The 18854-nt window shown below is 38.8% G+C and overlaps 1 protein-coding gene across 3 annotated transcripts in view; it reads right to left on the bottom strand.

The window, feature by feature from the left end:
- The window catches only part of TMEM19 (transmembrane protein 19), a 44123-nt gene that overhangs the window by 12835 nt on the left and 12434 nt on the right, over nt 1-18854 (bottom strand). For 2 of the 3 annotated variants that reach the window (XM_032295756.1, XM_032295742.1), the window contains 3 exons: nt 18332-18541; nt 16420-16613; nt 824-1088 (listed from right to left, as the gene is read on the bottom strand). In XM_032295756.1, the coding sequence (XP_032151647.1) occupies nt 16450-16613; nt 18332-18541 (374 nt within the window). In that variant the 3' untranslated portion in view covers nt 824-1088; nt 16420-16449. Of the gene's footprint in view, nt 1-823; nt 1089-16419; nt 16614-18331; nt 18542-18854 lie in introns of those variants that run through there. The other variant, XM_032295750.1, reaches the window with a different exon arrangement.

Raw genomic sequence — 18854 nt, 5'->3', positions numbered from 1 at the left:
TTAAGAATGAGGTTTGGTTAATATAGCTTGGTGTAAAAAAATTATCCTTCTTACATTTTGCATAATGAATTACACAAACACTTTATTCATATCAGATTGGGAATCATCTTTTTTCACAGAATAATAACAACAATAAATATAAAAGGAACAGAAATACCCTGCAGTTGCATGACATTTTAGCCATGTCGAATAGTATAATAATGGTAAAATGTATTGGCTACTTAATGTCTACTAGAAACTGTACTAGGTACCTTAGGTGGCTTAACTTCCTTGATCCTCCCCACTACTTTTCATGAGGTACTATTAAAAATCTCAATTTATGGGCTGGGTGTGGTAGCTCATGTCCGTAATCCCAGCGTTTTGGGAGGCCGAGGTGGATGGGTCACCTGAAGTCAGGGATTCAAGATCAGCCTGACCAACATGGTGAAACCCTGTATCTACTAAAAATACAAAAATTAGCTGGGCGTGGTGGTGGATGGCTATAATCCCAGCTACTTGGGAGGCTGAAGCAGGAGAATTTGCTTGAACCTGGGAGGCAGAGGTTGCAGTGAGCAGAGATGGCACCACTGCACTCCAGCCTGGCAACAGAGTGAGACTCCATCTCCAGAAAACAAACAAACAAACCAACCCCCCAATTTATGGATGAGGAACCTGAGACACAGAGAGATTAAGTAAACAGGGTCACAAAGCTAGAGAGCGGCAGAGCTAGGATTTGAACCTAAGCATTTGAGCTCCAGAACCTGTGCTGTATTACTCTGCCACTCAAAGCTGACATGGTGTATTAGTTTTCTGTGGCTGCTGTAACAAATTATCACAAACTTAGTGGCTGGAAACAACACAAATTTATTATCTTACAATTTTGTAGGTCAGAAGTCCTAAAATCAAGGTGTCAGCAGCACTGTGATCCTTTCTGGAAGCTCTAAGGAAGAACATATTTCTTGGCCTTTTCCAGCCTCTAGAGGCCACCCATGTTCCTTAGTTCATAACCTCCTCCCTCCATATTCAAAACCAACATCTCTGTGCCTCTTCTTCTGTTGTCACATCACTTTCTTTGACCATAGTTAGGAAGCGTTTTCTTTTGTATTTACCTATTTTATTTGAATTGTGGTAAAAAACATAAAATTTACAATCCGAACCATTATTAAGTGTACAGTTCAATAGCGTGAAGTATATTCACATTGTTGTGACATGGATTTCTAGAACTTTTTCACCTCACAAATCTGAAACGTTGTGCCCATTAAACATCTCTTTTCCCCTTTCCCTTATCCTGGTAACCACCATTCTGCTTTCTGTTTCTGTGAACTTTAGGGACCTCATATAATCAGAATCATACAGCATTTATCTTTTTGTGACTGGCTTATTTCATTAAGCATAATGTCCTCAATCAAGTTTCATCCATGTTGTAGAATATGACAGAATTTCCTTCCTTTTTAAGGCTGAATAATATTTCACTATATGTATATAATACATTTTGTTTATTCATTCACCCATGTACGGACATTTGGGTTGCTTCCATCTGGGTTGCTTCCATCTCTTGACTGTAGTGCATGGCAATGCCATGAGCATGGGATTGAGACCCTGCTCTCTCTTTGCGACCTTGCTTTCAATTCTTTTAGATATATATCCAGAAGTAGAATCACTGGATCATATAGTAGTTCTATTTTTAATTTTTTGAGGAGCCACTAAACTGTTTTCTATAGCGGTCATGCTGTTTCACATCCCAACACAGTGCACAAGTTTCATTTCTCCACATACTTGTCCACACTTGTTATTTTATTTTTTTTGATAGTTGTCATCCTAATGGGTGTGGGTAACATCTCTTTGTGGTTTTGATTTGCATTTCTCTAATAATTAGTGATGTTGAGTATCTTTTCATATGCTTATCTATTTGTATATCATCTTTGGAGAAACATCTATTCAAGTTCTGTAACTATATTTTAGTTAGATTTTTTTATTCTTCAGTTGTTGAGTTGTAGTTCTTTATATTCTAAATATTAGCTCCTTATTAGAGATGATTTGCAATTATTTCCCCACTCTATAGGGTATTTTTCACTCTGATTGTGTTCTTTGATGCACAGAAGTTTTTAAATTTAATGTAGTCTCATTTATCTATTTTTGCTTTTCTTGCCTGTGCTGTTGCTGTTATATCCAAACAACATTGCAAAGTCCAATGTCATGAAACTTTGCCCTGTGTTTTCTTCTAGGTGTTTTAAAGTTTAGATCTTACGTTAATGGTTTGTTTTTTTTTGTTTTTTAGATAGGGTCTTGTTCTGTCACCCAGGCTGGAGTGTGGTGGCACGATCTTGGCTCACTGTAACCTGTCTCTTGGACTCAAGTGATTGATCCTCCCACCTCAGTCTTCTGAGGAGCTGGGACCACAGGTGCACGCCAACATGCCGAGCTAATTTTTTGTACCTTTTGTAGAGAAAGGGTTTTGTCATATTTCCCAGGCTGGTCTCAAACTCCTGGACTCAAGCAATCCACCTTTCTTGGTCTCCCAAAGTGCTGGGATTACAGGAGTGAGCCACTGCACTCAGCCAAGATCTTAGTGAATGTCTTTAACCCACTTTGAGTTAATTTTTGTAGAGTGCAAGATAAGGATCCAATTTCATTCTTTTACATGCAGATATCCAGTATTCCAACATCATTTGTTGAAGAAATTATCCCTTGGCATTGTCTATTATTGGTACCTTTGTTGAACATCATTTTACCATATATAAAATAATTTATTTCTGGGTTCTCTATTCTATTCCATTGCTCTATTTGTCTGTCTTTTTGACAGAACACACCAGTTTGATTACTGTCATATTGTAATAATTTTTGAAATATGAAAGTATGAGTCATCCAATTTTGTTACTGTTTTTCAAAATTATTTTAGCTATTTAGGGTCCCTTGAGATGCCATATGAATTTTAGGATAAATTTTTCTATTTTACAACAAATGCCATTAGAATTTTTTTTTTTTTTTTTTTTCCCTAAGGCAGGTTCTCGATGTGTTGCCCGGGTTTGAGTGTAGTGGTGCAATCATGGCTCACTGCAGCCTCAACCTCCTGGGCTCAATAGACCCTCCCAACTTAGTCTCCTGAGTAGCTGGGGCTACAGGAGCATGCCACCACACCCAGCGATTTTTGTATTTTTTGTAGAAAGGGTTCTTCTCCATGTTGCCCAGGTTGGTCTCAAACTCCTGGGCTCAAGTGATCTTCCCACTTTTGCCTCCCAAAGAGCTGGGATTACAGGCATGAGGCACTGTGTCTGGCCCCCAATGGAATTCTGATAGGGATTGCATTGAATCTGCAGATTGCTTCGAGTAGTATGAACATCTTAACAATATTGTCTTACAATCCATGAACACAAGACGCCTTTTATTTGTATCTTCTCTCATTTCTTTCGGCAATGTTTTATAATTCTCAGCATACAAGTGTTTTACCTCCTTGGTTAGATTTATTCCTAAGTTTTTTATTCTTTTTGATGCTATTGTAAATTGAATTTTTTTTCTTAATTTCCTTTTCAGATTGTTTTTTGATAGTGTGCAGAAATGCAACTAATTTTTGTGTTGATTTTGTATCTTGTAACTTGCTGACTTCATTTATTCATTGTGATAGTTTGTTTTTTTTTCAAAATCTTTATGGTTTTCTACATATAAGATCATGTTAACTGCCAACAGAGGTAGTTTTACTTCTTTCTTTCCAATCTGGATAATTTTATTTCTTTTTCTTGTCTAATGGCTCTGGCTAGAAATTCTAATACTATGTCAAATAGAAGTGGCCAGAATGGGTAGCCTGGCCTTGTTCCTGATTTTAGAGGAAAAGCTTTCAGTCTTTCACCACTGAGCATAATGTTAGCTGTAGACTTTGCATAAATTGCCTGGTTGTTCTATTCATTTTTTTTTAAAGTGGGGTATTGAAGTCATATCCTCTAGTATCATGCATATACTATACAGTATACACTATACTAGTGTATAATGTATAGTGTATACATTAGCCACACATCATATGTGTACACTGCTAACAAACAGGGTTTTAGGATAGAATTTACTTTCATTGTCTAGTTTTGCTTGAGAAGTGGTATAATAGACAATAGGAAACTGAATTGAGGGTGAGACATACATCTCTCTGTGTAGAACTTATAAAAAGAATGGTTTAGACACAAGTCTACAAGGTGTTGCACAGCTTGTAGACTCCTTAGGCAGGTCAGAGTCATAAAATGCAATCTGAGAGGAAAAATCTTTTGTAGGAGTAGGGAAGAGTTTCTTTAGAGAGAGTGGTAGTCAGGCTGTAAATTTCCAACCTGGGGAGGAGTGAGGGGGCATTAAGTGTACCTTTGCAGTGTTTCCTTTAGTTGGAGAGAGAGATGACCAGTGCCTGACTCACGCCTGAGAAAATTAAAATGGACTATTACCCTGCGGGCTGACTCATGGCCGGAGATTCCAGAAAACAAGTAAGTGCCTGCCTCTCTGATGGTGAACCAGAAAGGTGCTGCTACACTGAGACAGACTAGCACTCTCAGGGGCTGTCAAAGCAAGGGATTTTTCCCACCAGCTTGTGAATGAGCTGGTGAAACCCTATCGGGAAGCTGTCTTAAATCTTGTCCAAGATCACTGTTGGAGAGGTGAGACTGCCCAGCATAAAGAGGGTAGATAGATACCCAGGAGCTGAGAAAGCAACAATGTGGTATAGTGTTAGAATACAACCCCCAATGCATCATACCTCTCTGCCACCTTTCCCCTCTGCATCTAACTTTGATACTCCTTCCATCAAGAGGTGGAGTATATTTCCTTATGCCGGAGTTTTACTGGCCTTGCAACTTTTATGATCAATAACTGCAGCAGAAATGACATTGTGAAAACTCAGGAAGAGAACTGGCATAGGTATTTCTTTTGAGAATATGCCCTCGACATGAGATCAATGGGTCAAAGTATATGTGTTCAACTTTAGCAGATACTGCTAAACACTTTTACAAACTGATTGTACTAATGTATATTCCCTGTAGCAGTACAAGAGTTCTAGTTGAACTGCAACTCCTCCAACAATTTAGTATTTTCTATTGTTTTTCACTTTAGCTATTCTGGTAGGTGGGGTACCTAGTGTGGTTTTAATTTGCATTTCGCTGATGACTAAACATGTTAAGCACCTTTTCAGATGTTTATTGGCCATTTGGATATCCTCTTTTATGAAGTGGTGGTTTGAGTGTTTTGCTCATTTTTCCATTGAGTTGATGGGTCTTTTCTTATTAATTTTCAGGTGTTTCTTTTACATTCTGTATATGAATCCTTTGTTGAACATACATGCTGCAAATACCTTCAACCACTCTGGAAGTAACTTTTTCACTCTTAATAGAGCCTTGCTGACCAGAAATGATTAATTTTAATATAGGCCAACTTATTTTCTTTCTGATTAGTACTTCTAACATCTATAATCTCAGCACTTTGGAAGACTGAGGAGGAATGCTTGAGGCCAGGAGCTCAACACCAGTCTGGGCAACATAGTGAGACCCAGTTTCTAAACAAAATAAAAATAAATAAATTGGGTGTGGTGGTGCACATCTGTAGTTCCAGCTACTCAGGAGGCTGAGGCAGATCACTTGAACCCAGGAATTCAGAGCTGTGGTGAGCTAGAATCACATCATCATACTCCAGCCTGGGTAACAGGGAGACCTTGTCTAAATAAATAAATAAATAAGAAATGTTCTCCAATTTGAAGGTCACAAAGTTGTTTTGTTTTTCTCAAAAACTTTACTGTTTAACTTTTCATAAGGTTAAACAATATAGTCTATAATCTCTCTGGAATTTTCTTTGTGTTATGAGAAAGGGGTAAAAATATGTATTTTCTCATATGGATATCAAATGACCCAGAACCACTTACTGAAAAAACATCATGTCACCTCCGTACTGTGCTGTATAATCAAGTGACCACTTCCTTTCTCCATCTCCCCTTTCATAAAAAATAACTGCATTAGGCTGGGTGCAGTGGCTCACTCCTGTAATCTCAGCATTCCGCGAGGCTGAGGCAGGCAGATCACTTGAGGTTAGGAGCTTGAGAACAGCCTGACCAACATGGCGAAACCCTGTCTCTACAAAAATACAAAAAAAAAAAAAAAATTAGCTAGGAGTGATGGTGCACACCTGTAGTCTCAGCTCCTTCGGAGGCTGAGGCATCAGAATTGCTTGAACCTGGGAGGTAGAGGTTGCAGTGAGCTGAGATTGTGCCACTGTACTCCAACCTGGGTGACAGAGACTCTGCCTCAAAAACAAAACAAAACTGCATTATTTAGTTACAAAAGCAAGAATATTCATTTTAGATAATGTAAAAAAAAAAAAAGTCAAAGAAAATGTTAAAAACCCCAACAATCCCACCTCCTGGGAGGTGTATACACATCCTGACTTCTTTTCTATGCCCATATATATATACGTATATATATATATTTTGAGACGAAGTCTAACTCTTGTTGTCCAGGCTGAAGTGCAATGGTGTGATCTTGGCTCATTGCAACCTCCACCTCCCGGTTTCAAGCAATTCTCCTGCCTCAGTCTCCCAAGTAGCTGAGATTACAGGCATGTGCCACCATGCCCAGCTAATTTGTTTGTATTTTTAGTAGAGCTGGGGTTTCACCATGTTGGTCATGCTGGTCTTGAACTCATGACCTCAAGTGATCTGCCCGCCTCAGCCTCCCAAAGTTGTGGGATTACAGGCAAAAGCCACCACACTCAGCTTCTATGACTACATTTTTTAAACCAAATTGGGTCATACCATCAATTCTGGTTTTTGAATTACTTTTCACTTCATACATTATGAGTATCTTTCATGTCAACAACTATGTATGCTAAATATTTTTAATATTATTCCTTTTTACATTGTAGTTGCCCAAGATATAATTATTTTGACATTTACTAGTTTTCTTTCTTTTTATTTTTTTTTTGAGATGGAGTTTCATTCTTGTTGCCTAAGGTGGATTGCAATGGTGCCATCTCAGTTCACTGCAACCTCTGCCTACTGGGTTCAAGTGATTCTCCTGCCTCAGCCTCTTGAGTAGCCGGGATTACAGGCGTGCACCACTATGCCTGGCTAATTTTTTATAATTTTAGTAGAAACAGGGTTTCACCAACATGGTGAAACCCAGACAGGCTGATGTCGAACTCCTGACTTCAAAGATCTGCCCGCCTCAGCCTCTCACAGTGCTGGGATTACAGGCTTGAGCCACCATACCCTACCCATTTAATAGTTTTCTTTTGGCCTTTGTCCTTAGAAGTGCAATTATATTCACTAATCATGAATGTGAAAGTTTTTAAACCTGCTGCCAATTGCTTAAGAAAAAACAAAAACTTCAGTCAGAGGGTAATTAGAGAGGCTGTTGATTGGCAATAGTTCAGTACTCTCAATTCCCCTGTCCCATTAGCACAATTAGCTACTGGATTTTTTTCTTTTTTGGAAAATCTCAGTGCTGGTTGAACAAGCTATAGCTTTGCTATTACAACACAAACACTAATTCCCTAACTGCTGAGTATTTTCTTCTATCTTTAGTTAATCTGAATGTCTATCACCCATGCTTTATTACTTAACCTTTTTGAGCTTAGTTTTGTTATTGGTACAGAAATGAATAATATACCTACCTCATACAGTTGTGAGAATTAAGTTAATCTATGGAAAGTGTCTAAAACAGTACCTGGCAGAATAAACTACTGCTATTATTACAAAATGATTTTCCTTTGGAAGACTACATAGACTATGTAGTTTTCTATGTCCTCCTTTAAAATTCATTTCTTATAAAGTAAAAACAGGATGCCATTTTTAATCTAAATGGAAACAATTAAGGAGCCAGTAATATTCAGTGCTGCTGAAGCTGCAATGAGATCATACACTGAGTTATTAGAAACTGTTGAAATCGTTCCAAAGAGCAATTAGGTAATGCTTAACAATAGCCTTTGATGAAATAATTCCACAAGGTAGTCCAAGACTTTTTCATAAACCAGTCATCACTATCCTATTTATTATAACATATATGGAAGAAAAAATCTAAACGCACCCATATAACAAATGAAAGTATGGTGATCTCTAAGCTGGAGAAATAGCCTAACCATTAGAAATATATTCAGATAATTTTTAATGAAAAGAGAAAATTCTTACATGAGGGTTAAGTGATGAGTAAGATGTGAAACTAAATACACTATGAAACTAATTATATGCTAAAACCGCAAAATTCAGATAAAAGATGAAAAATACATATAAACTGTTTGTCTCTTGTCTCTGAGTAGTAGGATCATGACTCTTTTCCCTTCTATGCTCTTATTTTCTAAATTTTATGTAATCAAGATTTTGCCTTACAAATCTGAAAAAAAATCATTCTACATATGACAGTACACTGAGTGTGCACCTGCAAGAGAAACTGCTGGCCAATAATTGGGAAATGCACTTGTGAATCATCAATGTTTAGAAACAACTTAGTGGCATCACTTTTAGGGAAAAAAAATTAGAGAATTAATCTTGTTTAATAATATCTCAGTAGTCCCTTATAAAGACAAATTTTAGGATCAAATTTTATTAGTTTTATAATTGAGTTACTACATGCAACACTATACAGATGATTACAGCGAAAATGTGGGATCCTGTATCCATAGCATACAGTTTCTAATGAATTTATTTATTTGCTAACCCTAGTTAGTATCATTGTTTTTAAAATTGTAGCTTGATGAGATCAAGAGAAAATAACAGAATCACTATTATGATTCTGGCCCTAAGAATGGACTTGAAAACCATATTTAATCCTAAGGAAAAGTTTAGAGCCCTGGCTGGTGTCTTTACTATAGGGAGACTAGTAGTTTAAGAAATAGGTTAAGTATTACTATACTGAGGGTATTTATTCAGCAAATGTTCATTGTGTCATAACTGCTATAAAGTGTAAAACTGTATGAAGATAGCTAATTCAGCTGAAAGAATCTGAAAAAGTTTCTCAGAGGAAGTGTTACTGAGCTGGTTTTTGAAGGATTGATAAGGGAGCAGAAAAAATTCCAGGCATAACGGATGGGTACATAAAGGAAAGGAAGCATTAAAGAGTTGGATAAGATTATACTCATTCATATGAGATAGTATATGTATTTTTTAGCTTCAAGTCTGGGCAATGAGCTAAAAAGGTTCCTTAAGGTTCTTTATTCTAGAATTCTATGACAATGTGTTGAGAATCTTGTCATGCAATAAGGTATTTGCCATGTATTATTCCAAATGTAAACAGCTAAGCAAGATCAGAAGAATTTGAAAAATCTGCCAAAACTCCAGTCTCATACCAGATTCACTACATGGGCAAGTAGTTATGTGATACTTACATTAATTTCTACAAGAATCTGAAAGTGAAGGTGATACAAACAGGAAGCAGGGAAATACTAGGTAGAAAAGGGTGTGGTCCCTGATGAGGGCTCCAGTCTCAAGCCTGGACTCCAGGACCTAAATGAGAACTTCACATCCTTGTTTTCCCACCTGAATGTTGCCTTTTCCAAAACCACCCTGGCCTGCCCCACCTCCCACCTTGTGCCCATAAAACCCCCAAGCTCCACTGGCAGGAGAGCAGAGCAATCAGAGTGGCAAAGAAGGAGAGAAGAGAAGAAGCAGTTGGAGAAAAGCAGCTTGACTTCAGAAGGATGGCTTGATAGCAGGACTTCAGAGAAGAGTTTGAACAGGCATGGCTAAACTCCAGAGGAAGATTATCTGCCCAATCCATCCCTTTCCAGCTCCCCTTCACGCTGACAGCCACTTCCGCCACTTAAGAAAATTATCCACATACACCACCCTTCAACTGGTTTGTGTCACCTGATTCTTCCTGGATGCCAGACAAGAACTTGAGTACCAAGAGGGCAGAGTAAAATGCTGTGACCCTTACCCTCCAATGAGGTGGTGAACACTTAGCCATCTTTGGACAGCAAATGCTCAAAGAGCACTGATTGTAACACATGCCCTCTGGGGCTCTGGGGGTCAAAGACACTCCCTCCCGGAAAGCAGAGCTAAAAGAGCATTGTAACATGCTTGGACGCTGCCTCAGGGCCTGCTCAAAGCTTGATCCCACCAGAGAGGAGCTACTGGATGGTTCCAGCATTTGTTCGCCCTGGCTCCTGCACCTGCTCACCTGTGTGCTCCCCCTCCCATGAGGGTTTCAGAGCTTCTGGCTGAGTAAACAAGCTCCCCTTCACAAGTCCTGTGAAGAGGTCAAGGGAAATGTCCTGTCTCAAAGGTATCAAAAAATTCCCTTGAGTATCCACTGTTACTTTTATGTTATACTAAAATTCCATTTCACTCTTTCAGTTCATTGTTAATAAAGTAGTTTATAAAGAGAAGAAATATAATTTAAAATAATATGAGGAGGCGGTGGAGGGGAAAGAGGGGCAATTCCAGAGATTATTTTTACTTTGACCATGTTTTTGATTCATAGAAAAAACAAATTTGATTATAGACTTTATAGAAAAATACTTAAAATAAGTTTTGTATGTGTATTTTTAACAGTATTAAATACATATGTAATCATCTCAGATAACAATAATATTTTGGTGTATATCTTTCTAATCTTTCTCCCTAGATTTTTATTTTTTTCTGAGACTGAGTCTCACTCTGTTTCCCAAGCTGGAGAACAACGGCGCAATCTCAGCTCACTGCAACCTCTGCCTCCTGGGTTCAAGTGATTCTCGTGCCACAGCCACCTGAGTAGCTGGGACTATAGGCATGTACCACCACACCCAGTTAATTTTTGTATTTTTTTAGTAGAGAAGGGGTTTCACTATGTTGGCCAGGCTGATCTCGAACTCTTGACCTCAAGTGATCTGCCTTGGCCTTCCAAAGTGGTGGGATTACAGGCATGAGCCACTGCGCCCAGCCTTCTTCCTAGATTTTTCTAGGATGTAAGCACCTGACTTGAGGCAGCAAAAAGACAATACTAATTATAACAATTTCATTGATTTTAAAGTATGTTACAACATACTTAAACAAATTATGTACAAAATATTCCAAATTTATTTATTTTTATTTTTAAAGACAGGATCTCATTCTGCTGCCCAGACTGAAGTACAGTGGTATGATCATAGCTCATTGCTGCCTTGAACTCTTCTGCTTAAGTGATCCTCTTGCCTCAGCCTCCTGGGTAGCTGGGACTACAGCCACATACCACCACACTTGGCTAATTTTTAAATTTTTTTTGTAGAGATAGGGGTCTCATCCTGTTGACCAGGCTGGTCTCGAATTACCGGCCTCATGTAATCCTCCAGCTTCAACCACCCAAAGTGCTGGGATTACAGGCATGAGCCACTGTGCCTGGCCCATATCCCATATTTATATCAGTAATTAGCTTGGTGAAGATAGGAGGAGCTCAGAGTTGCTGAGGGGGTTGTAGGGGAAAATAATATTTTAGCTTTATGCCTAATGTTGTAATTTTTATTTATTTATTTTTATTATTACTTTTTAAATTGAGAAAGAGTTTCTGTCACCCAGGTTGGAGCGCAGTGGCACAATTATGACTCACTGTAGCCTCCAACTCCCATGCTCAAACAATCCTCCCACCTCAGCCTCCTGAGTGGCTGGGACTACAGATGTACACCACCATGTCTGGCTAATTTTTTATTTTTTGTAGAGACAGGGTTTTGCTCTGTTGCCCAGGCTGGTCTCAAACTCATGGCCTTTGGAAATTCTCCCACCTTGACTTCCCAAAATGCTGGGATTACAGGCATGAGCTACCACATCTGGCCTAATGTTGTAATTTTTAAAAAAATAGATTCAGTGTATTATTTAATTAAATATTAATAAAAATAAAAAAAATCTAAACTCAAAAAAGAGTTGCCATATTTATGAAATAAATTTTTGGCTGGGTGGGGTGGCTCGCACCTGTAATCCCACACTTTGGGAGGCCAAGGTGAGAAGATCACTTGAACACTGGAGTTCAAGTCCGGTATGGACAACACAGGACATAGTCTGGACTCATCTCTACAACAAAAAAGTTTTTTTCAAAAAGTAGCTGGGTGTGGTAGTGTATGTCTGTAGTCCCAGCTACTTGGGGGCTGAGGCAGGAAGATGAGTTGAACTGGGGAAGTTGAAGCTACAGTGAGCTATGATTGTGCCACTGCACTCCAGCCTGGGCAACAGGGTAAGACTCTGTCTCAAAAATCAATCAATCAATCAATCAATCAATCTTGTCTGGATTCGTGACTAGATCTACAAAAAAAATTTCTTTAAAGAGGGTAGTTACAATAAATTGAGAGTTTAGTCTTGTCAGGGAAAATAATTTTAAGCCTTGCCCTGCTACTCCTTCACTTCTTCAATAATTTCCTGACTCATTAGTTATTGACCATTAATATTATTTTGCATGATTGAGAAATGCCAGAAACACTCCAGTTCGTAGAAATTCTGGTAGCCAAACTGGTTTTTCATTTTATATTTTCCTCCAGGGATATGTTACTGATTATTGCCTTCCAGTGACTCTTAAAAGAAATAATGTTAATTAGAGTCAAATAACTTAATTCAACGAATATATATTGAATGCTTAAGTATTTTTAAAATATTGAGAACTACTTGGAGTTACAAAAACAGATACTTGCTGGGTGCGGTGGCTCAAGCCTGTAATCCCACCACTTTGGGTGGCCAAGGTGGGTGGATCATGAGGTCAAGAGATCAAGACCATCCTGGCCAACATGGTGAAACCCCATCTCTACTAAAAATATAAAAATAAGCTGGGTGTGGTGGCACGTGCCTGTAGTCCCAGCTACTTGGGTGCCTAGGGCAGGAGAATCGCTTGAACCTGGGAGGTGGAGGTTGCAGTGAGCCGAGATTGCCTGAGATTGCGCCACTGCACTCCAGCCTGGTGACAGAATGAGACCGTCTCAAAAACAAACAAACAAACAGAAAACAGCCAATACAGATACTCCATAAGGGGATTAAATAATGAAACCACATAATTGTGTTTTCATTTTTAAAGCACACCACAATTCACCTGGGATCTGGTGGCTAGTATAGATCATTCTCATTGTGATGGAACTGGGAACATTAGATAAAACATCAGGAAAATCATATGACTGGGCTCTAGTATACCCACTGTGTATAACAGGCAGCAGCTGTTCATATTGCAGGTATGCGGCAAAGTTTAAAACATTATTTTACATGCTTTTTCTCTATACTAGTCCTTTATGTAATTAGGGTGAGGTTGATATTTCTGCAGCCAGCATCCTACGTGTATAGCAGATACGTGGAAAGAGATATATGAGGAATAGATAACTCAAGTAATGAGAAAAGCTAAGAATAGAATGACCTGCTGTATCAATTCTTTGCTCTCCTGGTGGCTCTATTTAATGAGTTTTCAACATGCTACTCCTGGAAGTCTCTTTCAGGAGCTGCCCCATACCACATATATCTGCCCTTCTCTATCATGTATCAGTATGATAAGAAATAGTACACCTTTATGCTGCCAAGGCAGGCAGTTTTATTATACTGTTATATAGAGCTCTTTCCATGAAAAGTGTTTTTAACATGAACTGCCCATTCTGCAAAGAGGAAAAATAAGTTGAATTAGTTAAATATCCAATTCAAAAGATGTCACTGTAGAATATGAACTTACAAAAATTAAAAAAAAAGGACAGAGACACAATTTCTTATCCTCAATTCTCAGGTCTAAAAAGCTATGAAAACCAGTTTCTTCACAAGTTTGTTGACAAAACCTGACCTGATTTGATCTGAGGCTCTTTATGATCTTTAGTTATCAAACTTAGTGGGGATATTCATAAATCACTACAAAAATAGCATATTTGATAATGAGCTGCTGTCCCAGACTTTTTTTTAGTAGTTTTGAGTGAAATATTTTATGTAGACCCTATTAGTTTTTTAAAATCTCAAAAATTTTGATTGCAAAACACATCTAGACCTCAGTTTTCAAATAAAGAACCCCAAACTGTTAATGATACAGTGATCCTACTAAACCCAAAGACAGTCCCAATAAATATTTTTGTCCCCTAGTATGTCATGAAGATGAATCTCCAAGAAAAGAAAAAGGGCATGTTAGAACAACGTGCAGGTTGTGTGAAAGCTTGACACAATAATTTTATATGTAATGTAGCTGTAAGACACTATAGTTACCAGAAGTTATTAATCCATAAAGATAACATGCTGTGTTGTTGCTAATAGTTATTTCCCTAAAATTGAAAAGTCCCACTCTTTTCAAGTGGTTAGATACAGTGCTTTAGGATATTCTTATTCAGTAGTTCTAGTGCTTAGAATATTCCTTTTTTTTTTTTTTTTTTTTTTTTTTTTTTTTGAGATGGAGTTCTGCTCGTTGCCCAGACTGGAGGGCGGTGGTGCCATCTCGGCTCACTGCAATCTCCACCTCCTGGGTTCCAGTGATTCTCCTGCCTCAGCCTCCCGAGTAGCTGGGATTACAGGCACGTGCCACCATGCCTGGCTAATTTTTTGTATTTTTAGTAGAGACAATGTTTCACTATGTTGGCCAGGCTAGCCTTGAACTCCTGACCTCAAGTGATCCACCTGCCTCGGCCTTCCAAAGTGCTGGGATTACTGGCATGAGCTACCGTGCCCAGCCCAGGATATTCTTATTCAGTGCTTCTGAACATGGTTAAGCATTAGAATCTCCCAGAGAGCTTTGTAAAAATATACATGCAAGGGCCTCATTGTCCAACATTCTGACTGACTTGGTCTAGAAAGCAGCCCTTACAACAGTGTTTTAAAAACTCCTTACATGATGATTCTAACATATAGTCAGAGCTTTAAAAAGTCCCAATATCAGGGCTGTACCTTAGATCAGACAAATCAGATTTCTGCAGTGTGAAACCGAGACACCAGTACTTTTTAAAAAACATGCCCTGGTGGTTGGGCACAGTGACTTACATCTGTAATAGCTCTTTGGGAGGCTGAGGGGACAGATCACTTGGGGCCAGGAGTTCAAGACTAGCCTAGCCAACATGGTGAAACCCTGTCTCTACTAAAAATACAAACATTAGCTGGGGGTGGTAGTGCACGCCTGTGATCCCAGCTACTTGGGTAGCTGAGGCAAGAGAATTGTGTGAACCTTGGAGGCAGAGGCTACAGTCAGCCGAGATTAAGCCACTGTGCTGGAGTCCAGCCTGGGCCACAGAGTGAGACTCTGTCTCAAAAAACAAACAAACAAACAAGGCAAACATGCCCTGGTGCTTCCAATGTATACCCAAAGTTCTAAGCCAACTGTTGCAACTCCCTAATCTGACTGGCTTCAAAATTAAGGGTGAGATTGTTTTGTTTTTTGTCCTGAACTAAGTCAGTTCTAGGTCATCACCATCGTAGGGCCACCAATAAAGAATTCTAAGCATTACTCACACTCTGGTGGTGGTGTGTTCACAAATCCTTCCCCAATTTCTTTAAAAAAGCAAAAAGGGCAGGAGGAAGAAGGTACAGAAATCACATGAGAAACATTTTAAAATACTTTTAGTAAAATAATCTGTACCATGTCAAAACTCCTTTGGCACACAGTAAATCATAGTGAGGAACAAAACTGAAAAGCAGAATTTGCTTTAATTGAGGCTACAGTGTAAGAGGGAATACACTTAGAAGGTAATAATAGAAAATCATAGTATTTTCAAGTAATTTGTATGATAGTAAATTTATAAAGAAATACAGTAATTTCCCAGTGACTAACTGTTCAGGATGCCAGTGCTAAGCCAGGATGCCAAACATAATTCAAAGAAAGCTAGAAATACATTCAACATATTACATTGAAAATAATTTCTGTTCAGAGAGCAACTGAAACATATAATAAGGTGCACATTTTTTAGATATAAGATAGAGTTCTTTTCCTTTTAGTTAAAATAACTTTTTTCACACATTGTAATGGTCATATGAAAAAGATATCTAGGTTTTTTTCATCACTAACCCTGAGGAAAGAAGAATAATTGTGGACTAGGCCACAAAACTCACTAGGAACCAATCCCCACACTCTTCCCAATTATGAATAGCAATGTAATGGGAGACGTTCAGGATACCACACTTAGGCGTCCATACACATCAGCTTAAACTATGTAAAACAGACACAACATTTGGGTAACTAGCACAGTGCCATTTCTCTTCTTCAATGGAGAACTATTTTAAATATCATCACTTTTATTCCCTACACTGGTTTAAACAAACAAAATAAGACAAAACTTGACATTGACTATATAGGAACTTTCAATTCAATACACAGCAATATGTAGGAATAATATAGCTTCATTGCTCAAGACCTCCATTCAGCAGAAAAAAAATGCACAAATTCTATGAACCTTTCTCTTTCACTAGAAAGATGCTAGCTATTACAGGGGAGTTGATGAGAGGAAAATGTGAAATCCCATCACAATGGAATATAGGAAGAGCTGGCATTTCTGCTTTGCCATTACAATTATTATTCTTAGGATGAAAGTTGGAATTGCAAGTTTAGCTGGACTCACCAGTTTCAACCTGTGGGAATGAAAAAAAGTTCACTCCCTGGGCCAAAAACCACAAGCAGCAGTTGGGAGCAAGAGAGCAACAAGAACAGAAGAAAACAGATTGACTGCGTTGTTATCAAGAATGGGCTTCCCCGCTATGTGCTTTGCCTCATTTGTTGGGCTGTTCACCACCATGCCAGTGCTTTCATCCAACCCTGAAATGGAAAAAGAAGCAAGTGAGGTAGAAAACCCAAATTACTTGATTTTAAAAAAAGAACAAAATAGATTTTTCCTCCAAAGCATACAGTGTTTGAAAGGTTCTAAGTGACCTGCTAAACGACTTTAATGGATAATTTATATGATGAGAGATACAGAACCCTTGATTACAAATGGCCTCTTTGAATACAAGGGTTCCAGTACACCTCAGTAATTTTCTGTCCATACCTCTGGAGTTGCTTCAGAAGTGAAAGAGACAACATGAAAAGCAGAGAGGGCATGAAACTGGCGGGTTGGGCCTGCCTTTCCAGCGGCTCCCCTCCAAGACTGATCTATGAGGTCCTTGAGCGTAGGGATCATGTCTGTGGCCACAGCACTGTAAACACAGGGTTGCGCATGGGGCTGGCACAAAGGGGGCACACGAAGATTTACAGAATCTCCCCTACTGCATGCATTTCTTTTCAACCCACTCAATGCAATCAGAAACTTACCCAACTAGAAACCAATTTAGAATAAAACCTACACTCTTTAAGAAACATGTGTTACTGTCTGTGTGTGTGTGTGTGTGTGTGTGTGTGTGTGTGTGTGTGTGTGTGTGTGTAGAGTTATTTACCCTTTAGTGGGAATTAAGATCAGATTGCTTCATCCTTAAAATCTAAATGAGACTAACAACACTGAGAACAAATATTCCGACTGATGGAGAGAGGGGAGGAAGGGCAAATATATTTCCTGAGGCATGAAGAGTACTGGGAGGACCGTACTGAGAGAACCCTTCTCTAGCCTTCCAACCTCTTCCTGATGTCAATCAAAGGAGAAACATGGTTGATGAGAGTATAAATACACACCTAACAGAATATGTCAGTACACTGATAGGATGAGAAAGTCTTAGAAGCAAAGCACAGAAAATTTTGAGAAAAACATACTCTACCACTCATATATATATATATATATATATATAGTTGGTTGGTTGGTTTTTGAGATGGAATATTGGTCTGTCGCTCACGCAAAAGTGCAGTGGCATGATCTTGACTCACTGCAACCTCTGCCTCCCAGGTTCAATCAATTCTCCTGCCTCAGCCTCCCGAATAGCTGGAATTAACAGGCAGGCACCTGTTAATTTTTTTGTATTTTTAGTAGAGATGGGTTTCACCATGTTGGCCAGGCTGGTCTGGAACTCCTGACCTCAGTGATCTGCCCGCCTCAGCCTCCCAAAGTGCTGGAATTACAGGCATGAGCCACTGCACCCAGCCATCTACCATATATCCTGAGTGAGGCAAAAAACTCAGCGGCAAGGATAGCAAGCATATCACAGTAATAAAGTAGGTCGTGTGTATAGTCAGATTAGTACAATTATCCCTCAAATGGACTGGGGAAATGAATGGAAGGAATTGTATTAAAACGATCTGATCCCAAATGTCTTTCTTTCCTTGGATTAGGTAATGGCCCACACGAAAGCATCTGTTCTCTGTGCTATTGTGTCTTTCCCACACAGCTTCTAATCATTGCTATGCAAGACTAATTATCTTTCAATTAATTTAATACAAAAGTATAAGAAAGCCAAAATTGTGGAAGAGACTCTGTCCTATCATTTCTGGTCTGTCAACATCCTGTGTCTTTGGATTTGTTTTCATTGTTGACATTTTTTCTTTCTTTTCTCTATTTCTTCCCTATTTCTTTAACACACCAATAAGTTGCAAGAATGAAAGAATGTTCTTACCAGTATACTGCATTGTAGCCCCTAAATAGGAGTCCACAATTGATCCTAGTAATCCAGCTAAACCACCAAATACAATAATTGGCCACTGGGGAGCAGAAATATCTAAATCATTCACAAAAGTCAGCTGTGTGAGGAAGTATGCAATGCCCACAAAGGTACCACCAAGGAGACTGGAGACAAGGCCCATGACTGTAACTCCTCCATTGGTTCCTGAAGAAGAAACATGCAGAAAATCATCAGGTTAATAACCAGCAAACACATAAAGTCAGGGACAGCAAAGTACCTATCCAATCAAGACTAATTTAAAGAAAGCATTCTCTTTAATGAAATCTAAAGACTGTAGCCTATTCAGAAAATAGTATTTTCTCCTCAGTAACTCTTGATATTTTAAGCAGTGAAGCAGAATGGTTCAATGAAGCCAGACTGCCTGGTTTCAGTCTTGGTCCTGCTACTCTCTCTCTCTTACTCTCTCTTTTTAGAGACAAGGTTTTGCCCTGTCAACCAGGCTAGAGTACAATGGTGT

The sequence above is a fragment of the Sapajus apella genome, unplaced genomic scaffold (genome assembly GCF_009761245.1).
Source record: "Sapajus apella isolate SASKATOON/1434 unplaced genomic scaffold, GSC_monkey_1.0 scaffold2, whole genome shotgun sequence".
NCBI classification, from domain to species: Eukaryota; Metazoa; Chordata; class Mammalia; order Primates; family Cebidae; genus Sapajus; species Sapajus apella.
This window is presented reverse-complemented; position numbering and strand designations above follow the sequence as displayed.